This window comes from Phragmites australis, chromosome 4, assembly GCF_958298935.1.
Source record: "Phragmites australis chromosome 4, lpPhrAust1.1, whole genome shotgun sequence".
In the NCBI taxonomy this organism is placed as follows: domain Eukaryota; kingdom Viridiplantae; phylum Streptophyta; class Magnoliopsida; order Poales; family Poaceae; genus Phragmites; species Phragmites australis.
Genome location: NC_084924.1, coordinates 41,193,114 through 41,217,609, shown reverse-complemented (window position 1 = coordinate 41,217,609; position 24,496 = coordinate 41,193,114). Strand labels below are relative to the sequence as shown.

The 24,496-nt window shown below is 43.3% G+C and overlaps 3 protein-coding genes across 10 annotated transcripts; 1 reads left to right on the top strand and 2 right to left on the bottom strand.

The window, feature by feature from the left end:
- Positions 1-1,650: 1,650 nt before the first annotated feature.
- Positions 1,651-5,055, top strand: LOC133916555 (protein TITANIA-like). The gene is made up of 2 exons (XM_062360268.1): positions 1,651-3,505; positions 4,240-5,055. Exons 1-2 carry the CDS (start codon positions 1,888-1,890, stop codon positions 4,794-4,796), a joined length of 2,175 nt encoding a protein of 724 aa, XP_062216252.1. The 5' UTR covers positions 1,651-1,887; the 3' UTR covers positions 4,797-5,055.
- Positions 5,056-6,078: 1,023 nt separating this feature from the next.
- On the bottom strand, positions 6,079-12,545 carry LOC133916554 (zinc finger protein 4-like). The gene is made up of 2 exons (XM_062360267.1): positions 11,978-12,545; positions 6,079-6,951 (listed from the first exon to the last, which is right to left on the bottom strand). Exon 2 carries the CDS (start codon positions 6,898-6,900, stop codon positions 6,241-6,243), a length of 660 nt encoding a protein of 219 aa, XP_062216251.1. The 5' UTR covers positions 6,901-6,951; positions 11,978-12,545; the 3' UTR covers positions 6,079-6,240.
- Positions 12,546-13,927: 1,382 nt separating this feature from the next.
- On the bottom strand, positions 13,928-23,746 carry LOC133916553 (bZIP transcription factor 16-like). Of its 8 annotated transcripts, XM_062360262.1 has the most exons (17): positions 23,472-23,744; positions 23,247-23,376; positions 21,082-21,154; positions 20,095-20,140; positions 19,815-19,956; positions 19,673-19,732; positions 19,484-19,588; positions 19,136-19,219; positions 18,969-19,028; positions 18,597-18,766; positions 18,472-18,523; positions 17,537-17,579; positions 16,239-16,495; positions 16,064-16,141; positions 14,893-15,018; positions 14,386-14,474; positions 13,928-14,301 (listed from the first exon to the last, which is right to left on the bottom strand). In XM_062360262.1, the coding sequence occupies exons 5-16, from the start codon at positions 19,869-19,871 to the stop codon at positions 14,418-14,420; spliced, it is 1,149 nt and encodes a 382-aa protein (XP_062216246.1). In that variant the 5' UTR covers positions 19,872-19,956; positions 20,095-20,140; positions 21,082-21,154; positions 23,247-23,376; positions 23,472-23,744; the 3' UTR covers positions 13,928-14,301; positions 14,386-14,417. The 8 variants fall into 8 exon arrangements, with proteins under 8 accessions (XP_062216246.1, XP_062216249.1, XP_062216245.1 ...); XM_062360265.1 differs by lacking the exons at positions 21,082-21,154; positions 23,247-23,376 and having other exon boundaries at positions 16,239-16,372; positions 16,481-16,495; positions 23,472-23,746; XM_062360261.1 differs by lacking the exon at positions 23,247-23,376 and having other exon boundaries at positions 21,082-21,190.
- Positions 23,747-24,496: the final 750 nt, after the last annotated feature.

The window sequence follows — 24,496 nt, the reverse complement described above, 5'->3', positions numbered from 1 at the left end:
TGGATGTTACGTCCGTCACACAAAAGCAACAGCCAACCTTCCCCATGGGATGTTACCGATCGATCAAGAGATTATAGAGAAATTCACTGACCTGTCTCTGATACCAGAGCTACCACCAGCTCATGAATCAATCAATCAATCAACTAAAGAACACAAGAAATTGGGCATCTCTGCACTCCATTCATCATCATCATCATTGTTCAGTAGCAATGCCAGAACGGGAGTAGGAGGAGAGGAGGAAGACAACAGGAGGTTCAGCATGAGGAGGAAGAAAGGAAAGCCGATACAAGTTTGTTGCCGTGTCTGTTTCCTGACATCTCTTTTATACTCCTCACAGGCACGCAGCCCACACATGGACGCAACAACCTAGGCCCAGCACACATAGCCCGACCCAACTCATTCTTCCTCTTCTCCCGCTTCTATTGGCTCCCTCTGTTGCTTGTCACGGAGTTCTCGACAACTGTGATAGAAGTCTTCCCCTAGGACTCCAGCACGAGTGCTACTTCGTCCAAAAAAATCACATGCGCTTCAACCTTTTCTTTTCCCCATATGCCGCTGGTCTGCCCGGATGGATGGGTTTGTGCGTCGCGATCACGAGCCACAACTTGACTTCTCGAAGATGTTACTAGCTTGGAGCACCCATGGAGTCCACAGTCCACAAACCAAGAGATCACCGAGTGTGTTGCTGTGTGACTCCAACGGAAACAAACCGGTTTCTTAGCATGGGAACACCGAGGAATCTTACGAAACGCACGTAAGCAAAATAGACAAAACCGAGAGAGACACCGCCGTGCTGCTTTGAACCACACGACCGCACCTGGCATATGCTTGAGAGTTGAGAACAGGCTCTGCCTAGTCGCTTAGGCATGATTAAAATTTTGTCGAAATTTTATGAATTTTAGAGGCGAATGAAATATTTAATTTTGAAATTTTCTTTCACCGACATACGTAACATGCATAGCGGAGGGAAAAAAATGACCAAAATTTCGATAAAAATTGACAAATTTCGGTCTTTTCGCTGGTGAAAAAAATTATAAAACGAAATTAAAATCCTTGTGTTAGGCATAAAATTTTGGTGTAATTTTATGAATTTTAAAAGAGAATGAAATATTTAATTTCAAAATATTCTTTCATTGACATGTGTAACCTACAGAGCGGAGAAAAAATAAATAAAAATTCGATAAAGAATTTTGGTCTTTCCATCGATTAAAAAATTTATAAAACGAAATTGAAACGGTGCTAGGCATACATCTATCCCAGCCACGTCAGGATCCTCTGACTTTAATGTTACCACGACTTTATCATTAATATTCAGTCCCATGTATCGGTGATAAAGTTACTACCTCTGTTTTCAAATAACTGTCACAATTAACCTCAAGCATCAATGTTTGAGCGTCAATTTTTCACAAATGCACACGTAAATTATTCTAAGTATACAACATACTTAAACTATTTTTTTATGACAAATCTAAAAATACTATTTTCATTTTACTTGCTTAAGTATTTTAAAAATTAGTGTTAGATAAAATTACTCGTTGCTACAGTACCTATATCAATTATTTTAAAACGGAGGTACTCGTTGCTACAGTACCTATATCAATTATTTAAAAACGGAGGTAGTACTAATTTAGAGGAACTCGTCCACCCCAGCCGGCCACCCCTCTATTCGAAAAAAAAAAAGACAAAGCAAATCCCATTCCATTTCGTCGCCAGTGCCGCACCACCCCCACTCCATTTCCGCGTGGGTGCTGCGGCGTGAGGAAGAGGAAGTCAACCCAACCCCCATCGACCGCCGCTCCCCTCTCCTCTCCCTCGCCCGCCCCGCCGGCCAAAGGCGCCCCGAGAGTTCATCCAAATCCGGCCGGTTTCGGCCCAGATCCTGCAGCCATGTTCGGGGACTCCGACGGATCCAAGGACCCCAAAGCCACGGCGCCGGCGTCCAACCCCCCCGAGCCGCCCTTCCCCAACCGCGAGCTCACGCTCAGCAGCTACCTCTGCGACAAGCCGCCGCTCGCCAACGCCGCCGCGGCAGTGGGCCCCTCTTCGCCGCCCAACCCCGCGGCTGGTCCGGCCGTGGACGCCGCCGCCAACGCCAAGCTCTGCGTCGAGCGCGACTTCCTCAACCTCTCCGCCCCCAAGCGCGGGGATCCACCGGGCGACGACTCGTCCGTGGTTGGGGGTAAAAAGCCCCGCCTCGACTCCCTCCAGCTCTCGCTCTCCCTCCCCTCCGACGCGCCCGCGCCGCCGTCCTCCCAGCCGCCGTTGCAGCTCGCGTCCCTCCTCCCGTCTGCCGCCCCTCCGGCCGACGGCGATCTGCGGGCCGCGGCCGCGCCGCCCCCCAAGCGGACCTACAGCGCGACCACGGGGCGCACCCGGAGCATCAACTCCGACGACATGTCCTACTCCTACTCGGTGTTCTCGCACAACCCGAGCTGCTCCCTCACGCACAACTCCACCGACATCTACGCCGCCGGGGAGGGCACCAACGGCTCCGTCCACAGCCGATTCAACTTTCGCCCCATGGGGGACGGCAGCGTCGCCTTCGCCACGGCGCCGCTGAAGGAGGGCACGTCGTCCTTCTTCCCTACGGAGCTCCCCGCGAGGATGGTACCGGAGGCAGCAGTGCCCAGCGCCGGTGGCAGCTTCGACGGCAGCCGCGGCGGGCCGCACTCGTCGCGGCCAGATAGGATCCTGCGTGAGATCGTGTCGGACTCCGTGGCTGCCATGGCGCAGGTGCTGCAGGATTTCCCGAGCGAAACGCTGGAGGTGCTGCGGGAGGCGGTGCGGAGCATGATCGATGCTCCGGAGAAGAGGGATGAGCTGGCCAGCCTGCAGCGGAAGCTGGAGCGTCGATCGGACCTGACCGCCGAGTCACTGGGGCGGGCGAACAAGACGCAGCTGGAGATCCTGGTGGCTATCAAGACTGGTATGGCCGTGTTTGTCACTGGTAAGGGCCGAGTATCAAGCAGCGAGCTTGTGGAGATGTTCCTAATGACACGGTGCCGCAACCTGAACTGCAAGAGCGTGCTCCCTGTGGACGACTGTGAGTGCAAGATATGCTCCACCAAGAAAGGGTTCTGCAGCTCGTGTATGTGCCCGGTGTGCCAGAAGTTTGATTGTGCTGCAAATACCTGCAGCTGGGTTGGGTGTGATGTCTGCTCCCACTGGTGCCATGCTGCATGCGCGCTGGAGAGGAACTTGATCAGGCCAGGGCCAACACTGAAAGGGGCGATGGGCATAACTGAGATGCAGTTCCAGTGCCTCGGTTGCAATCATGCTTCTGAGATGTTTGGATTTGTTAAGGAGGTGTTCAATTGCTGCGCGGAGAACTGGACTGCCGAGACTCTGATGAAAGAGCTGGACTTTGTTAGGAAGATCTTTGCTGCTAGTGAAGATTTTGAGGGGAAGGGGCTTCATGCCAAGGCTGCAGAGGTCCTTGGCATGCTTGCAAAGAAAAGCATTTCCCCATCGGATGCGACAAAGAGCATGCTACAATTCTTCAAATGTGAGATCTCTTTACTCCTTTACATTCTAGCATGCCATGTTACATACTTGAGTTATCTAACTGCATTGTTGCTTGCTTCATCATTTGTACTAGAACGAACATGTATAACTTGTTAGGTATAGTTCTTGATTAATTATATTAGTTGAATGCTAACAATTATTTAATGCTAGCTTATTTATCACTTACATTGGGAGTAACATCACATTTCTTTATATATTTCCTGCTACATGCATGTTCCTGTCAGTCACATTCGTCTAGTCCTTTATATCATTTGTTTGTCCTACTATTGCTAGGACATTCAGATGTTTCAACATTTATCTATTTTGCATAGCAACATTGCTGATGAAATTCTTGACAAAGATCGTGAATTCCTTCATTGAAAACATCGCTATCACAATTGCAAAACTGGACAATGTTTCCATGAGTGGGTTGAGTCTGGTGCTTGAAAAGAAAAAAGATCATAGCAATATGCTGATAACTCTATTTGCACTAATGAAAATTTGATTTCTTTGGTCAACAATACCTTTTCTGAATTCAGTTGAACAACATATGGATGAACTATAAACCATGAGTAGTAGAGGGCTTGAGGCCCTTGCATCGACTTGTATTTTATAGTACCAACTCAATCACTTTCTGATCCTAAGCTCATTGTAGAATCCTCCCAAACACATCAGGCACTTCTGTTAGTAATGCACTTGTTCAAGTGCAGTACTTCTAACTTTTCATTTCCACAGATGGAGTTACGGACTACTCTGTTACCGGTAGCAAGTCAAAAGGTATATTGGCAGCTCAGACAAGTCAATCTACCGACATGCTTCATCTTCAATCTCCAACCATCACTCCACCAAAATCCTCCTTCAACTTCAAGCCCAGCACTTCCATTCTTGATGCACAGCTCGATGCCCTTAAGGCCAGCCCAAAACCACTCTCTATTGAACCCCATTTCATCTCTGCCTCAAAGGATGATGACTCTTCTAGCCTCGAGACTATTGTGAAGTGCAAGGAAGCTGAGGCAAAACTCTTCCAGAAACTGGCTGATGATGCCAGGAAGGAAGTAGACAACTATCGCCAAATCGTCCACACGAAGACTCAGAAGCTGGAGGAGGAGTATGCCACGAAGCTGGCAAAACTATGCTTCCAAGAAACTGAGGAGAAGAGGAGGAAGAAGATGGAGGAGCTCAAGATGCTCGAGAATTCACACTATGACTACCACAAGATGAAGCTGCGGATGCAGACCGAAATCCAGGGCTTGCTTGAGCGAATGGAAGCCACTAAGAAGATGTGGGTATAAGGCTCCAGTTAACAATTGTCTGCTGCTTGTGCTGCTGAATACCTGAGATGTGTTGTTGCTCATTAGGAAAGTTTGTGAATTGTTGTATTCCTTCTTCATGTTGTGTCATGAGCTACCTGTTGTTGTAACTTGTAAGTGGATGCCTAACCTTGCGCCGGCTGATATAACTAGCCAACATTCAATTGATGGTTTGCCAGTTTATGTTGTATCTGCAGATAATTTTTATGTGCAAAATAGAGTTGTTGGGTTACGACTTTGACATGTTGCCCCCATGCTGTAGTCAGCTTCTCCATGAGAATGTACCCCTTTGCTGCTCATCGTCAGTTTTCTCTGTTATTTTCAGGGCAGTTTCTGGGTTTTGTTTGGCTTGAGGGATGAAATTTAGGTGTTTCGTTTGATGAATGGAATGTGTTGATGTATTATCACCTCGTCCCTTATAATAAAAGTGTCTACTATAAACATAAGAAATGGTATTCATCCACTTAAGATCACACAAATCCCCGGTGACACTTTCTTTACAGGATAAAAATAAAATCACGCAATGGTACCTTGATGGGGTATTCAGTCGCAGGATAAGTGAACTTCTCTACCAAACCAAACCTCTTGTTAGACCACGGCCAATGGTTTTCTTTCAGAAAAAAAATCACGTTGTGAAGGGATTTTTATTACCTTCAGCGTTCTAACGGTTTCTCTTCACGGTTCCTGTCACGAAGGAATTTCTAAGGTCATTCTCCTTAGAACGAAATTATCTCTACTTTCCCTTCACGATTTCGTTCGAAGAGAAATTGTTGAAGATAAAAGAAAAAAAATAGAAATAAGGAAGAAAAGAATATAATTGAAGATGGTCTTAAAGATAAGGCAGGCAGCGAACCGGACAAGAAACCTTACAGTTGCCACAAGTGGAATCCCGCGTAGATTTGCCTGTTCAGCCGTTGCCCTTGATCATATCTTTACGTGGCCCGCTGCTACATGTGGCTATCCTATCCAAGACTCCAACTTCGATCGCATCACCTTCCGGTGACCACTAATGACAGTCGACGGCCCGTGCAAGTTGCTGCTGCTCCTCCAGCTTGCAATAGCAGCGCAGCTCCGGTTGCTGCCTGTTTGGGAATCATGGTCCACGAGTATTACAGACTAAAAGCGGTCTCGTGGCCGTGGACAGCCCTCAGCCGCTGCCTCTAGCTCGCCGCCGCGGCGTCGCCACCCGCCGGAGGAGGAGGCGCGTCCGTATCTGCCAGCCACAGTGCATTTCACAGCTGAACACGTACGAGGCGTCTCTAGCGTAGTAAGAACTGTAAACATAGCTCTGGCTTCTTGCGCGCATCAAACAATAGGAATCTGATCAAGCAAGACTGCGACGATCTGATAAATATCAAACAGGAACCGAACAATCTCAAAAGAAGAAGTAGCCTGACGAATTACACCAGCCTAGTCAGCGGATCAGTCAGAGCCTTAGCGTGAGATCGGGCTCCTCGCCGGCCTGGACGACGACGCTGCCGACCGAGTTGAGGGCAGCACTCCCCGCCGGAGCGGCGGCGGCGGTTGGTCTGAAGCTGCCGGGCCAGCCGAAGCTCGCTTCCTCGTCGCCCACGAAGAACGGCATCGGGCCCAGCAGCCCCCGCGCAGGCCTCAGCTCGGAGGCGTCGAGCCGCTGCTCCGGGTGCGCCGCCGACGCGTGCGCCTGGATGCCGATGGGATACAGCCCGGAGCCGTACAGCGGTAGGGATGCCACGTCGGCGTAGTAGTCGCAGGGGACGGTCGCTTCGAGCCGCAGCGCGCGCCGGGCCAGCGTGCGCTCCCGCCGATGCGCGTTCTGGTGCCCGCCCAGCGCCTGCGAGCTGAAGAACTTCCTCTGGCAGTAGTTGCACCTGAACACGCGCGCCGGCTCCCGGGCAGCCGCGCCCGCGGCGGCCTGCCCGCCGTCTCCGCCGCTGCCGTTGCTGTTGTCGGTGGTGCTCGACTCGGTGGCGGCAGCCGCGACGGTGAGCAAGAGGTTGAGGCTGACGGGGCCGGAGGAGTTGGACGCCTCGGTGTTGGACGCCGCCTGGCTGCTGATCTCGGACAGCTCGTCGCACGGTTCTTGGCACATCTCCTTGCCGTCCATGTCTGAATGATCACAACAATCTTTTCACTCGTCACTTGGTTCTTGTCTCACCTGCATTCAGAGAACACATCAGCTCATTTTAGTGTGTGGCTCTGATAAGATGCTCTGGATCATGATTCTTCTGTGAACATGGCAGGTTGGTAAGTACAAAGGTACTGATGCAGGCATCCATGATGAAGATATAAAACATGCGTTCTCCTGAAGGTTATAGGGGTACTTTTGGCAAAAAAAAACTTTTCGCTCCCCCCACATCAACTTTGAGAGGTGACTCAGAGGTGACTCATCGCTGCCGCCAAGGCCCCTCCCTTGCAGCCCTAGTGGCCGGCCGGCCGGCCGCGACATCAAGCGGTGCCGTGTGCCTTCCTCGTCCCTCTTCTACCTTTCTTTATCCTCTCTGATTAACAACCTGCTCCCATCGGCCCTTCTCGTCACTTCCATCGTCATTTAGTGACCGCCGATGCCAGGGGGCCGCAGATCCGGGGCCAGCTGGCCTAGATCTGGACGCTTGTGGTCGTGGCTGGTGGCGGGCTAGTGCGGCCGCTCGGCCTCCTCGACTGCGAGGTCTCGTCCTTGGTCTCGGCCTCCCTGGCCACGGCATCGCCCGCCCCCTCTCCGGTCGCGTCAATCCCGCTCCCGCACTCGTCTGGCCGTAACGCCGGACGCATCTATCTTCGGGTGGTTGCTGGACGTGTCGCCTGGTGGTTGCGGCATGGGTTTCCACCGGCGGGATCCATGCGGGGTTGGTCGGATCCGTCGTGTCGCTACTAGGTTCTGCTCGAGGATGTCCAGATTCGCTGCGCCATCCACGTAAGGGTGTGCTCCTCTATCGTGGTGGCGACTGCGGCATGGGACCATGGCTCGAAAATGCAATGATTATTGAGTGATTATCACGGTTATCGAGCTTACCGATCCGCACCGATTTCATAATGTGAACGGTTTTAGAATTTGAATTAAAAAAAATCAAAAAAACAAAGAAATTAAAAAAAACTAGAACAATTCTAAGACATTCTGTGAATTTTTTTTTTCAAAAATAATATCGTTTGCACCATATTCTATAGGGAGGTAGTTTGAAAAAAAAAAGTTGAAACGTGCAACTCATTTATTAACTCATATTAAGGGAAAGCTAAACATGCAAACACATATTTTTTGTGTAGGTCATATCTTAAAAGGGTCTTTAAAATTGGTTTACTTTATTTAGAGTTTTATTAATTTCTCCATAATTTTTACAAAGTTCACAAGCATAAAGTGAATATGTTAAGAAACATCACTGCAATTAACTTTATCATATTTACCATTATTTTTTCTATATAAAGCATAGTATAAGTAAACTAATAAAAGTAGTTTCGTTAATTTTGGAGGTGTGATGGGTTAGTTATGAATTAATCTAGTTGCAATACATTTACACAATCTTGTATTTTACAATAACTATTTGATGAGTTCATGTATTTTTAAAATACATAGGATCATGAAAGAAGACTAAAACAATTGGTTTCATGGTTCTTGGATTAGCAAAGAGTTAATTATGCATTTAACTAGGTTTAGCAAATACATTTTCTCACAGAAAATATTCAACTTTTTTATGAGTATAAATACTTTTATCATGTAGATCATGTTACAAGAAAACCAACAAAATTTGTTTCACTTGATTTGAACCTCAGATGAATTAGTTATTGATTTACAAGGTTGAGCCATTTTTTGTTTTTTTTGTTGAACTTCACTGAAATTTGAGAAAACTGCTCAATAAATTAGTAAAACCGAATGGTTACCTAGAAATACGGTCAATGCGAAAAAAATGATCGATAAATTGGTGAATTCGCTCAGTTATCGATGCAATTCGACCGGTTACTGAATGTCAATTTGGTTGATTTTTTCTGCGATTTTCAAATTTGACCGAGTGAATTTTGAACGAATTCCCGCCGAATTTTGAGCGGTTTTCACGATAACCGTGAATTTTTTATTACCGCCGGGGACCGATTTTTGGGGTCCAAACGATATTGTAAACCTTGCATGGGACGTCGCTAGAGGGCTTCTTCTGCACCTTCAACCTTCCGCTCTCCTCCGTGAGCTGCATGGTGTTCGTGGCCGCCGAGTTCTTGCTGCTTAGGATCCTGGCGTTTTTGTGTTGCTGCGCATGCATTGGCCCAGCATCCACTGGGTGCTTGGCATCACTGGTGCCACTCGTGACTCTATATGTGGTGGTGCTCGCGCTGTCGTCGCTCATGGTGTGCGGGTGTGCCTCGACGCAGTTGTCGTCGGGCTCGTTCTGCTTCCTACCTTTTCGAAGAAGGGGTGGCTTTGCATTGCCGTCTTCTTGGACCTGTCAGGCATCGGCGTGGCTCTCGCTCCTGCCGTCCTGTTGCGAGGGCCACCTACATTGTGCCTCCGGTGGTGGCCGCCCCTCCTCCCCGGCTCTTGGTGTTTGCGTTACTCCTCCTCTTGCTCGGCCTCCTCCTCTTCTGCATGCTCTACTCGTGTGGAGCTTTGTGATGCTGGGATGGCAGTGGGTTAGCGCGGCTACGTGAAGGTGGCGTTGCGTCCAGTGGTGACGACGTGATGTCGATCCTAGCTCCTAGCGCTTGCATTGCTCCTCCCCTTGCCCGGCCTCCCCTTCTTTTGCACACTGGGTCGGGCCCGTGGGGAGTTTCGTGACTCTGGTCTACCCATGGGACGGTGTGACTGCGTGGAGGTGGCGATGCTGCTGCTTTGGTCTTGGTCCTTGCGCGGGCCGGCCGTGCACAAGGGGCAGGTTGTGGGAGCCGCTGGTGAAATTTTTGCCTGGTCTTTGGCCGACATCGATGATGGCGACATCCTCGGATGCCGTTCTCCTCCTTGGAGGCGATTTCATGGCGACTCCCCACTCCCCTCCTCTGGGGCCTCTGGGTGAAAACCTTGTTCGGGCAACCGGACGGGCGACATCGGTAACTTGACATTGCGTCCTCCTTGGAGGCGTCGCTATGGAGATCAGTTCTCGCGTTGCGGTGGTATTGGCTTTGTGGTAGCTCGGTCGGGTTCGATTTGACCTGCATGTTTCTTCTGTAGGTTTTGCCCCTACGCTCTTTGCTGCGGCCTTTTAGCTGGTTTGGCACTCCACGACAGCTTTTTGTTCCAATGCACGCTCCTCCGAAGTGACACACTGCCGACTCCTGTGTCAGAGAAGCGCAACGTAGGAGCAGGGTTCCGCCGATAGATTTGTGTTTGTGGCAGCGTGGGAGCAGAGCTCCACTGGCCGTGTTGTGGCGGTGTGGGTGCAGGACTCCGCCGGCCAAGTTGTGAGAGTGATAGTGGTTGGGTTAGTTAGCGCGCGAGTTAAGTTGGGTTGGTCTTGGCTGTTGTTTGGTTGTGCCGTTGGTATGGGCATCGTTTTGTTCTGAGGTCGTATTGCCGTCTTGGAGTTGTCTGCCGGTTCCTTTAAACCGTGCAATTGTGAGATTTTCAGATCCAATTTTCCTTATAAACTGTATTAATTCTCTCATTCTATAAAAAAGAAAATCGGCAATGTTCTTGCCGTCCTTTTGAAAAAAAATCGGAGTACTTTTGTAAGAGAAAGCAACTTTGTGAGATGTGTTTATGCATAAATTAAGAAGAATCACAGTGTTTTCAGTTTCAGGTTCACTCATTGGCTTGCTCACTAGTGTGCAGGATAGTCGTAACACAAAACTGATAAGGATATAATAGCATGTACTGTTCTTGCCAGTATGGTGATCATGAATTGATGACAAACTTCTGCTCAACAAATGAGAAACTGATTATTTACAGATGGGTGTGTCTAATCAGACAGCCTCGCGGATAAAACGATGGAGTCTGAAATGACTCTTTTGGCTGAAATTGCTTGCAGTTTTATTGATTCTGAAGATGACCCTTGCTTATCCATTACAGACTAGAGGCTGTCCGTTGAGCATGATACCAATTGCTTAAGCGTCTAACAATTTGTCGTGTGTGGGGAAAACTAAGTTTCTATTTGCTGAATTACCAAATTAAATCTCTTTTCCCAAAAAAACAATTATTGATCTAAAGAGTAGGCAGTGCATATTTGATGCAAATAATAATGTGGAGTGCAAAGAAGCAGAAGGGGAATCTTAGCCTATTTCCAGATTGCTCTATTTTCTGCTCAACAATCATGAGAAGCATCTGATTCATTGTTAGGCTTGGATATGCTAGTTTTAATTCCAAGTTCGAAGACAAACATATGAAAAGCATGCCTTCTTTTCTGGTCTGAGAATCTCTAAAATGGAACCTTATCTAGTAGAAAAGGCCAAGAATAGCATATTCATTAGTTGTCAGAAAAGATGGGAACTCTGTTGTTCTTATCTTACCACATTCACTTAAATTATGGTGTTCTCTAGATAAACTCACTGGCTCAGAATACGGCACCTAACCCCCTTTCAGTTAAATATGGTGTTCACCTGGTAGAATCACCAGCTCTTAGTGCAAGTGTAAATGCTGAAATTACTAGTAGAAACATTCGAATAAATCGAAGCACCATTAACTCTCAGATGGAGTGTTGCATGATACATCTCAGCAAATTTATCTTGTTTTGTCTAGATAAGTAAGCAAAGCATTTGGATCAGAGACAAAGAGCTAATTTTGCCAAGCATGGGAAGCAAGGAAACATAAATATGGAACCAAGATATTACCTAACTCGTCAGCTGCATCTGGTACCACTATACCGAAAAGTACTATCACAACAAAAGCATGATAAAACTTGGAGTAACTAGCATCATGCAAATATGTTTTTTTTAACATAGATACCAAATACTAAGTGGTTTCATATGAGAACTCCACTACCATGTCTATTATCTTGAAGAATCAACAAAGCAACAAAGCAAAATGTTTGAATGAGCTTACAAGTTCAAGACCAGAAGGAATAAAAAAGAGGAGGAATCAAAACTCATCAGAACCCAAATTCTTATGAAGTTCCTTCTGGTCGAACCGAGCATGCACAGAGAATTATTCAGAGAACCAAGAACACAATATACAAGGAACCGCAGAGGTCCAAGAATTCAAGGACAGCAGCAAAGAAAAAAAAGAGAATCACTGGTTTCTCAAGTAACTCGCACTACAAGGAAAGCAGAATCACCTCTTAACACCCAGAAGTAGAATTCTGCACACGGCTTCACTTCATCAGAGCCAAGCCTGGAGAAGACGCCAAAAAACCAGCAAGCTCAGGCCATGGCTCCTCCAAACAATTGCCCCTTGTGTTCAACAAAGGGGGGAGAGACTCTAGAGAGAGAGAAGTGAGGACGAAGGGAAGTGTTGTTTCAGTTAAAGTGGCACCCCCTCTGTGATGTTTGATTATGGAAAGCAGAGGTTTGGTAAATTACTGGTAGGGGGTGTAGGGCAGTGCTCAGAAGTGGTACAAGAAAAGGATGTACCTGCACTGAAGATACTTCAGGAAATTATTGGTATGCCCCTCAACTCTCCTTCTCCTTTTCTTTTCTTTGTACCATCACCACCACCATCCAAGAAAAGGGCACAACAGAAAGTGCCCACAGCTTGTAAACAATTGAACTGCTCATTCCTGTGATGGCTGGCACTTGTTTATTCCTTGGATTAAGTGTGTTCCACCCATCTAAACACTCAGTTGAGAATTAGTATAGTATCAGCGAAGAGATGAGAGAAGGAAAAAAGAAATGAAAGGAGAAGGATGTGTGTGTAAGTTGGAGTGGTAAGGGGGGGACCAGAGCGCCATGAGATTTTTGTCAGGGGTGGAGTCAGAATTGTGCCTTTTCCTTTGCGCGTTGCAGTGCGTCTGCAGCTGTTCTTGCGTAACATGCCTGCAATTCCACTCCCCTGTCTCACGCCCCCGCGTACTCGTGGTGGCCAGATGACTCATGACCAGTCCGTGATTCAATTTTCGCTGTCAGAAAGCAGTTCGGGTGTAGCTGCTTTTGCAGTTTTCTTTTGCCTCTGCTCTGCACGACATGCCTGCCTCTGCCTGCAAGTTAATTCCGCTGGCCTTGTCCGTCTGCTGCTCTGCTGTCTGATGGATGGATCCCATGCAATGGTTGTTGTTGCCATTCGTTTGGATGGATGGAAGGGGGACAGGCCGTGGGAAAAAAGAAAAGATTTCTCGCTGTGATGGCTTTGAGCAAAAGTTCAGAGTTCTGTACTGTATGCACTCTGCAAAGCTAGATTGCAGACCGCAAATCTGCAATGCGAGATCTGGAATTTATTTCTGAATCATGTAGAGAGAGAGATATTGTGACGAGGACATCACCTCTACTACACGCGCTACAGATCGGGCCGCTGTTCACGTCATACCGGAACAAGCTCATGTTGAAATCAGTTGCAAACTTGCAACTTGCAAGACATGTGATTGTTGTTTTTTCCGTTCATATTTCCGTGATCGAAGACACATGCTCCTTGCTGATAATGGGTAAATTCCACTACATGTTATGATGTGTTACGTGGTTATTCCGTCTAGTCACGACACTCAAATGCTCTACCAGCTAGGAAAGAAGATAAAAAGGAGAAGGAAGCCACCCATGACCCATGTGGTTGACGAAAGCACAAGATTGGTGATGCAATGCAAGTGAAAAAAAAAGGAAACTATAAACAAGCAGACCTTTGGACAGAATCATGGCGTTTTGTTCGAAGGCTATACACGAGAGAAAAGAGGTTGGACTCTGGAGACCAAAAAGACCATATAGAAAAAGAGAGGAAAAAGAGGGGATCATGTAAAGTGATTGGATGGCTCCCTGTATGCATCACCATACACCAGAGGCTTACATAAAATCTGAAGATAAAATTTACCTGAATAATTTATGTTTGAATCGGTGGAGCAAGTGATCAGAACACAAGATAAATCATAAAGTGCACCTTCCATTTAAGATTCATGTAAATTTCAGCTAATATTTAACTAAAATTTGCAGAATTGGCGCTTCTTGTAGATGGGAATCGTGTGTTTCGAACTACTAAAATATGAGCAGCAACATGACCTGTTCACGTAATATCCAGGGAGAGAACAACTGCAATTTCCAAAATTTTCCGAGCTCATTCCCCAACAGAACGATGCAATCTAGAGGCCTAGTGAAATCCGTAAATACTATTCATTAGTACAGTATACAAATTAGTACATCTGGATCGGTAGATCACAAATAATATTTGTAACACGCTTCAGTTTAGGTCCCGAAGCTCAATGAGCAGCTCTACAACAACTATATCATACGCTAATCCCCAAGTGCCAAACATCACCCGGGGATTTCTACAGAGCAGTACTTCTCTAGCGTCTAGCACAGAGAGGAAGAAGAAAGTACACAGCACAGCAGCTGAGGAAACTGGAAGAAAATCTGTAGCCATCATGTCAAGTCCTATGATACAATTTTACCCCTCGGACAAAAATCTAATAGCACACATGAATACCTCCTAATTATCCGACCTATCATGCCACCACCAAATTATCTGAAAAGTCCAGACATTACAGCAGAAACATTAGATTTGGTATTCTGAAATGGTAATGGCAGCTGACAAGTAAGAATTCCTTACATCAGCAGTCAGAAAGAAAGAAGTTTAGGACTTCAATCTTTGTACCAATTTCCATTTGATTTCTCGTCCTCAAGCTCTTTAAGCTTCTCCTGCAAGCATTAGCAACATCTCACTTATGTTTCTCAAAGTAAAGGGTGCAACTTTAACTATAAAGTTCCAAAACAACGGGCATACAGCTCTCAACCACCGATATAAACCCAAAAACAGAAAGAAAAAAAACTACTTGAACCTGTTATTGTGCACACATAACGGGGTCAGTGAGCTAATTTGCTGAGAGCACCAGTGTGTTAGCGTGAGATGGCTCCATATTGAAACTCAATAATGATGAGTCATTTCAGGGGTCAATGCTTACATCCACATGCCCCAAAGGCATCTTGGATGATTCAATAGGTAATAGACCTTTGTTTCGCTCGTTATTTGCAGCAAATTAACAACTTAGAATTAAAGTGCATAGAATACTTTTGAACTTCTGAAAATTACAGGAGAAAAATAGAAGATAAAGCTTACATGTAGAGATGTATTTTCCGAGGTCAAGCTATCACACTTCTCCTGAAGTTGTTTCGATTCTTCTTTAAGTGAAATATTTTCCTGCTTTAGCAAATCTGCACGGTTGGCTACTTCCTCCCATTCAGCCTGTAGTAGACCATCAACATATATAATATATCAAAGGGAAAACAACAATTTTATATTAAGCATTTAAGCTTACCACACAAGTACTAAAGTGCCTATTTGATTTTGGTTAAACGTCCATCCGTGGCATAACTAAGTTCAACCATAACAATTTCCAATACTCACAGTAGTAAAGGAGATACAGTTGGTATTGGTATACTACAATAACATCAGGCTACCCGCAATTGCAAATAGAAAAAACTTATTATACCATATATCCTTGAATTATCGTTGGATCATAACTTGCAAGAAGCAAAGAACTCCAACTTATATGAACAGATCATGAATGTGGCAGCATCCACCCTTAGTCATGACCAAACAAATCTGTCGCTCTTGCTTTCTAATATATGCATGACTTCTGAAACAATTATGCAGTTGTTTTGACGATGTGCCTCAAGAATTTTTTCTTAAACCTTATGACAGATATAATTGGTAGTTTTATGATTCATTATTCACTGGTCGTATCTACATTCTATGATCCTGGTCCAACAACCACCATCTTCTGAGCAAATATCTGCAGGCATGTTCCGTTAAAATGTTGGCTGTGTCATCCATGAACCAGAACTTATCACTACAATAAACACCATCTATTCTAGACTCCTAGCGAAGTGTGAAGGCACACATGCATGTTACACATGGTCATGGTTTCATCTACTGCAATCAATTCAAGTAGGTTCAATCACATCCTAATTTACTGTGGTTTAGGTTATATTTAGGTAAAGTTCATATTTCCCAGAAGTCTACAGGAACCACACATGATCTGATAGACGCTATGTCCTTATACAGGAGAATAGGTAATAGCCTAGTAGGTTTAATCGATTCTGTTTTAAGTTGGCAAAAACTCCTGAGTTATCTTCCCCCTTTGCTCACCCTACCGTTCTCAACTAGATCCATCACCAACAAGTTGGTCGCACCTAGATAAGCTGTTAGCAGAAATGCAAACTATCCACAAGATATGCTAACGAAAAGCATCCACTGGTTCATGCGAAGTGATGTAGACAGTCCGGACCTGCTTGCGTAATCTTGAGCGGCGAGCTGATTCCCTATTCGATTGCTTCCGTTTTTGTTTCTTCAGTTCTCGCTCATCCTAGTTAACAAAAGAAAAACAACCCTAAGAAAACTGCATGGTAGGGTACTAGAATTAAATAAAGACCAGGAGAACCAAACTCTGCATAGTAACAGACCTGTATAGCCAGATCACTCAGAACAACATCACGTGAATTTGACGAAGGAGCTGATGTCGGTGCTGCAATAACTTTACCATGCATGGGTACAGACGTAGGAGCGCCCCAGTAATCCACACCCATGTTTAGAGTAGCTGCTGGGCCAGCCATGGGAGGGGGAACAGGCCAAAATGGCATCATAGGGTTAAGCACAAGTGGCCCAGAAGATGGTTGTGTGGGCTCAATTGCAGAGCTCTTAGTACCTTTATTCCTAGCATCTGGCGAAAAGGAAGTATTCAGACTGTAATCATTTCCTAACACAAGAAGGAACCTAACTATTGTATCTATTGCTTTGTGCTAATAAAAATCAAAGTAGCTTTCAGAACCTAATCCCCTGGTGGCTGGTGGGGCTATCAATAGTTGGTTATAACTTACCAAAAAAATACTTTTTAAAATGGGAAAAATGCAACCCCCCCCCCCCAAAAGTCACTTGGATTTTGACTCCCCCCCCCCCAAGTTGTTTTGTTGCAAAAAACCCCCCCAAAAGTTTGACTTTGTTGCAAACCCCCCCCCCCCCCAAAATTCAAAAAAATAAAAAAAATCACAAAAAATTCTAAAAAAACTAGAGACAATTCTAAGACTTTCTGTGAAATTTGTTTTCAAAAATAATATCATTTGCATCATATTTCATGGAGAGGAAGTTTGAAAAAAAAATTGTGCAGCTCATTTATTAACTTATGTTATTTTAACTTTGTCATGTCTACCATTATTTTTCCTACACAAATAATTGTTTAAGTAAACTAATAAAAGTGTTTTCACTAATTTTGGGAGTGTTATGGATTAATTATGAATTAATCTATCTACAACACATTTACTCAATCCTACACGTTACAATAACTATTTCAAGATTTCATGTATTTTTAGAAGATATAGGATCATGTAAGAAGACTAAAAAAATTGGTTTCATGATTTTTGGATTAGTAAATAATCAACTATGCATTTAACTCGAATTAATAAATGAGCTGCACGTTTTTCTTTTTTTTCAAACTTCCTCTCCATGAAATATGATGCAAAAGATATTATTTTTGAAAAGAAATTTCACAAAAGGTCTTAGAATTGTCTCTAGTTTTTTTTAGAATTTTTTGTGATTTTTTTTAAAAAAATTGAATTTTTGGAGGTATTTTTGCAACAATACCGAACCTTTGGGGGGTTTTTTGCAACAACTTTTGGGGGAAAGTCAAAATCCAAGTGACTTTTGGGGGTTTTTTTTGCATTTTTCCCTTTTAAAATATTATACTAGAGGAAGTTTCAAGTCCTACCATTCCCCTGCCCACGCTCAGAACCATCCTTTGCCCTTGAACCCTGCAGGCAAATTGTTTGTTTATGCCAGTTAATATAAATTAGCATGAGGATGGTTAAATCCAGCATATAAAGCAAGAAAAATATCGATACCTCTAACATGAATGTCCCTATAATTACCAAAGATAAATGAAACAAAAGACTAGATCCGTAAATTTTGAAGTATCTTATACAAGATATGGACTCTTAAAGAATGGATCAACACTTAACATTAATTAATATGAAAAGCAATGTATGAATAATCAGTAAAGCTGTTAAGTGCTGGGCAATAGAAAAACATAATACAAGTCCACCGCTTGATTTTTGAGGATTTTTTCCAGCAAAATGAACTGGACATCCATTAGTCAGCATCCTCTTAAAAGACCAAGTACACAGAACCAGTGCAAAACCCTACCGAATAGCACGTCTCAAGTACTCTATAGTGCAGGTGCCATCCAGCAATGGTAAAAAATTGGAACAGCTCAGAAGTTACCCACACAAACCAGACCTTCTATAATGGGAAGAGTGGAAAAATAGGCAGGCTGTTTTGGATTTTGTACTAAGGGGCTGTTTGGTTAGGGGCCAAAGGGAGCTAAGCCAAATTTTGGCGGTGCCCTGAAAATTTGACCTCCGTTTGGTTTGAGACCAAAATTTGGTCATGCTCCAAAAAATATTGGCCGGACAAAAATTTTTTTTTGGGCAAATCTCGGGCGGCCAAATCGTCCGCCAAACTTTTTGACCGGCCAAATTTTGGCTTGGCCTCAAACCAAACGCTATTTTGGTGGCCAAAATTTGGCACTGCCCTAATTTAGCCTCTGACCAAATTTTGGCTTAGCCTGTTTGGGCCAAAAATCAAACAGTCCCTAACAGCATTATGAAATCAAATGTCAAGAAGTAACATAATGGAATGGCATACACTTTTTGAATTTGTACTGCTTCCTTCAGAAGAACTCCCGCTTCCACTCTCACTGCATATCAGATAGTTAGTTGATTCAATCATTTATCTGTTAGTATCCCACAAAAAATAAGAAAAGAAGTTACCTTTGTGAAGAACCTTCATTGGAGGATGAAGCTGAAGGTTTTGCAGGTGACTTATTATTTTTCGCTGTAACTACATCCAGACTACCTAAGCTTCCTTTTGATCTCTTCAGGGGAGTCTTCCGCTTATTTTTGCTTGATTTATCTGTCTCTGTACCGCCAGCACCAGAAGTCTAACAACATGATCCAATCAAAGATTCACAATCATATCATCTTTGAGGAAACAAATGATGCAGACAGGAGAATTCAAACACATGATTATTAAGGTATACTATAAATATAAAAGACAGAACAGTTGTGATGAGATAGGGTGAAATTCTTCCTGCATTCTGCAACAAGCAATATAGATCCAGTACAAGGTGCCCATTAACTTACAGGAGTTTGAACTGTCCCATTTGGTGATTGCACAGGATAAGGACTGTACCGGTGTGAACCCTGACACAGAAACAAAGAGATTATAATTCTTTTGATATTAGCCATGTATAAGCATGATAAGATGATGAGATAAGACCATGATCTCGAGTAAAATATGAGTGAATTACCGGTGGCATGGGTGCCTGCTGATATGGTGTGCCATGTGCATACATCGCTGCATATGGTGGTGGTGTCCCATAAGGAGGCATCATCTGTCACCAGAAGAGTTTACAATGAATGTTAAAAGACTGATTATCTCCAGAGTCCAGACCTCCAGTGGTTGTACTGGCTGATAGTGTCCTTCATGCGAGTAAATGGCTAGCAAACCCTATGACCAAATGTTCAAAAATCTGCCAAACTCACACTACAGTTACAGAGAGGTTCATCCTAACATTTGCTCACTAACCCTCGTGCTTACAGACTTACACTAGCTACTAGACACGTTCTTGCAGAATGGTAAAAGTGACAGAATATACCTGTGGACCCCACATGTATGGGTGACCCTGAGGACTCGGAGCCACAGATGAATGAAAAAAAGCTGGTGGGGTCATTGGAGCCGTCCCAGCAGCATTATAGTATGCCTACAGGTTTATTCTAACAGTTATACAAATCAATCTACTAGATCAATGGAAAAAAGGAATACAGGACAATTTCATTTTACACACCTGGAACTGAGACCAGTCAGGATATGCTGTGGGGGGATTAGTAGGTGTACTCTGTTCAATCTGAAACAAGTAAAATAAGGTAAGAGGGTGATCATACAAACCTGTATTGCTACTATTGTAGTTTCAGATTGATCATACAAACCTGTATCGCTGATGATTTTTGAGATTTGGACCTAGTGACCACATCTCCTTTTCCCATCGTTTATTCCTCTCTAGTCCAATGTTACTTTCACCTCTTAAGCTCCCAAAAGGACAGAGCTTTCAATTTAAAGCAAGAGCAACATCTTGGGTTGATGGCCGTAAGCAACAAAACAAATTTCATGAGAATTTATCAGTTAATAAGAATCCCAAGGACCTTGCAATTTGCTTAACATCATTTCCTTTCTTTGAATAAGGATTTAGGAATGGAGAATCACACTAACCAGAGAATGCAGGACACTGAAAATATGATTATATGATGGGTCCAACCTGTGGGAAAAAGGTAAAAGTGCCATTAAGAAAGGATAAATCCTAAAGTTTAACATATCAATCAAAGTCATATCTTAATAGTGTGGCACAACATAAATAACTGGAAGGAACATAAAAGTAATCTACCATATTAGCTTCAGAGGAGAGGCACTACAATAGCTCTTTAATCAACTATGAACAAGAACAACAATGGTTTAAAGGCCGCCATAATAAGCAAAAATGAGGGATCTACTGTAACATTTGTTTACAACTAAAAATCCACCTAATTCCGTCAAATGTGACTCAACACAAAAATATTTCATCAGTAGTATTCTACAAGTCTTTCTAGACGCTGTATTTTGGAAGTTCTTCATTGCCTCATGCAAACTTGTGACATCTGGGAGCCTGAAAGGCGTGATTTTTGTTTTGAACTATTGAACTCCAATAAAGTCAAATCAAACAGTAACAAAAATCATATTGATTCACCCACCCATCTACTCACACATACATATTCCACTATTCAAAGAAACAACTTTGTTTACTTGATCTAGATTACCAACCATCATGTTTACTCTGAGTCAATAAACAATTTACGTCGCAGGGGTGTGAGGCTTCGGGTAAAAGAAATTAAAACTCTATTGTGCAGTACAAAGCAAATAAACTCTCACAAAATGAATTCAGAAGGGTCTTACATCACTTGTCATGATTTCATCTTCAGTTTAATTTTCAAAGCGCACATACTAGATCAAATATATTTTTAATGAATGTAAGAAACAGATTTCGGCAGGCAAACATATCGATCCAGGATGAAACAACTGTTCTAAAAGGAGGAATGAATTTTCTTCAGTACCGGAACATTGGGTAATTCAGAAGTGAACCAAAACCCACAATAACTAAAAAGCATGGCAGAAATCCATCAAGTGAAATGGGGAACATATCAAGAAGACATAGCAGCTACATACCCACAATGCAGAGTTGTTTCGCTTGTTATTTTATATTTGCTTGGCCAAGGGATCGGTGGAGTCGCCAAGCAGTCTTGAACAACACACAGAATTGGCTTATTTACTAGCACTTGGAACAAAAATAGAAAGAAAGATTGTAGAATGTATTGATAACTTTTGCTCCGAAACAGAAGGAAAGAAACATTAATTGTAATATTCTGTGCAACAAGCTTACTGCACGGAGGAGACTAAGAGGCCCATGAAAGATATGTATGTCATATGGTTAAGTTGGGATCAGAAGCATCCAACCAGAACGCATCATAATGTGTGTATCACTGTTAGTGTTACATGATCGTTAGTTTGCTAGCACTATCAAATGTTTTATATCGCAGTGTTTCACAAGGAACAACATCAAAGTCCAAGTTTGATGTATTTGAAGTTTTTAACTTTTAAGTCCCGAGTGCTGGGGGTACAAAATCATATTAGGACCATCATGGTGAACTTTAAGAGCGTAAATAATTAGGCATTTTGGTAATTAGACTAACCAGGCTTTCAAGCTGTCCACACATGGCAAGGAAATATAGGTACAGTTACTAATGAAGGATATTCTAGGAAACAACTTACAATGCCACTGTTATCCAGCACACCAAGCAAGCTACATCTACCATAAGATGTTTGCCATTAACTATTGATAGCTGTCAACAATCAACATGCTTTTGCTGCTGAATTAACTCCTCTAGACAACAAAAAAGACTATTCATGTGACCCAGCCAGGATAAGAGACTTAGGGTGCTCAGCTGCTCACATCCAAGGTAGTTTAAATCCCTAGTCAAGTCCTAGAATCATAGGACTATATGACCCTACAACACCATGTCAAGTCTCGATCAGAGTAGGATCACAATCCTAGTTGTAGGTTGCCTTAGAATTCTTACTTTGATATGATCACGATTCCAACTAGATTCTATCTATTCTAGCTAACAGTATGTACTATATAGCCTATCTTCTAAAGGTCACACCTTTCATGTATAAATGCTAGTTCTAGAGATTCATACAAGAAAATCAACAGTAGTGTTATAAGTTTTTCCACATGAGATGTCTCGTGTACAAATTCGAGCAACAGAATTTAGTCCTATATTTATAACAGAAGGGTTTTTAAAATGTTGAAAATAAAACATATGCAACTCTTATAATATTGTAGAATCCACTATTCTACTATTTGATGTGTCGATTCGACTCAATATAAGGTTTATTTGTTTAGACAGTTGTCATGAGCATATCCACAATACTTCGATGAGGGATACCTGTCTCAGACAAAAAATTTATCCAGCTAAGGAATGCATGTAGTCTTGACATCGTATATGAAATGGCAGGAAATAAATGCCTGATGACAGTCATCCATTCAAATCTTCAGGAATAAGGAGTAAAAATCTTTCAGTCACTTATTTTTTATTTAATAATTATGTCAATATACCAACAAGGTTGGGATGGGTTCCTTTGGTAAGAGCATGGGAGCAAGTAGCTCATAACCTGTGTTCGATCCCTGCCAGGAGGCATTTGTTTACTTCAAAAGTATTACTCGTATACTTGCAAATAAGTACAATTTCACATTTTAGCATGGTTTCCAATATGCATCTTGGACCATTAATTTCTGTAGTAATATGTTGGCAAAATTAACTTAATCTAAATACTTCAATGCATAGTGACAATCAGCTTGAAAGGTTTTATTACAAGCATTCTATGTTACCATCTATTTGGAAACAGGACAAGTATAAGTTTATTAAGATTCTCAGAGATAATAGTCACCTTAACTCCTTAAGAGAACTACTCACTGGGGGGCATTACAGACACGGGTTCTTCATGAACTAACGCACTTAAGAAGTTAAGATGTTCGGTATTCTCGCAAGATAGCATATTTAATTGAAACTACTGTAATGACAACCTTGCCTCAGGTGATATAACACTAAACAAAATTACGTGACATGCATCTCTCAAACAAAAAAGGTTCTACAGGACAAAGCAAAACAAAAAGGTCAAAGGAGCAACATAAAAAGGGGAAATCCTCGAATCCTCCACAAGTTGCTCCCAAAAAAATCAAATAGATCTAACAAATACCATCAGTGACTCTGATAAGGGGCAGGTGGTTCAGTTGAACCCCCAGACATTTCGGAACAAAGACTGCACCGCACCTTGATTGGCTACCGAGAAGCCCTATGGCGTCAACTAATGTCGATCTCGGGGCGATGAAGAAGAATCTAATCGAGCCATGGACGGGTGTGTTGGATCAGTATGGACACCGCGCAGCACACAAATCCACGACTAACTCAACGGAGAGGAGGAAAGATTTAGATTTGATTTGAGAACAGACGAACTCTAAGAAGGAATTCCGTCCGAGCAAAGCTAGGATTACTTACCAACAAAAGGAGAGACCAATCCACGTGCGTGTGGATCTCCACTCCACGCCAGCCCAGACGAAGAGAGGAGGACGACTGCCAGACAAGAATTCCTCCGGCGTGTTCAGCGAGAAGGGTTCGATGAGCAGGTTCGGGGTGGAGGCGCTGGATTTGGGACTTCGGAGGCGGAGGCGTGGAGCGCTGTCCCTGATGTGGATGGAGAGGAGAGAGGAAATGGTGTGAGCACTCCCCAATCACAACGTCGGGTCGGACAGAGAAACAAGGAAGAGAGAGAGAGACAAAGAGTGAGAGAGTTGAGGGTTGAGAGGCAAAAGCGTGATTTTTCTGTATTTTCTTTTTCCATTTGGACAGCAAATAATCCTAGCAATGACTAAACTTTGTTACCTTTTTCAAAAGGTTTTGCGACGACCAATTCGCGTGTTTGAAATTATATTTACATATTCTTGACAGCGTTAGTTCTAGCATATACAATTACCATCGATATATTGTTAATAGTTTTGATAATATATACGTTACAATGAGATATTTACATAGTCTGAAAACATATTCTACTGTATATAGTCTTAACAACGTTAACTATATTTACATATGTCACTTCACGCTAAGTAATGTTATCGTAACTTTTACATCAACAACCACAGCTCAAATAACAATCATTCTTATTTGTATGATCGTTTATAGAGCAACATGGTACTCTCTAAGCCCTATACATCCTTGTTTGCTGAGGTGTGTTTTTTCATCAGTGTCACGTTGCCTTGCAAAAGTGGACCATATGTGCAAAAGGCTATTTTTGTTATTAGATGGAAGAATTTCGAAACTTCAATATGAGGATAACTAGTGTTAAGTGTGCATATGCTAGATGATCTGAGTTTTTCTGGCGTTTCAACCACAAAACCGAATATCTGTAAAAATTTACTCATATAGAAGACATTATTAGGTACGATTATAGCAACTCGACAAATTATGGCTAAGGCCTTATATTATACTTACATGTTAAATTTCAACACTAACAGGTAACTGCAAGA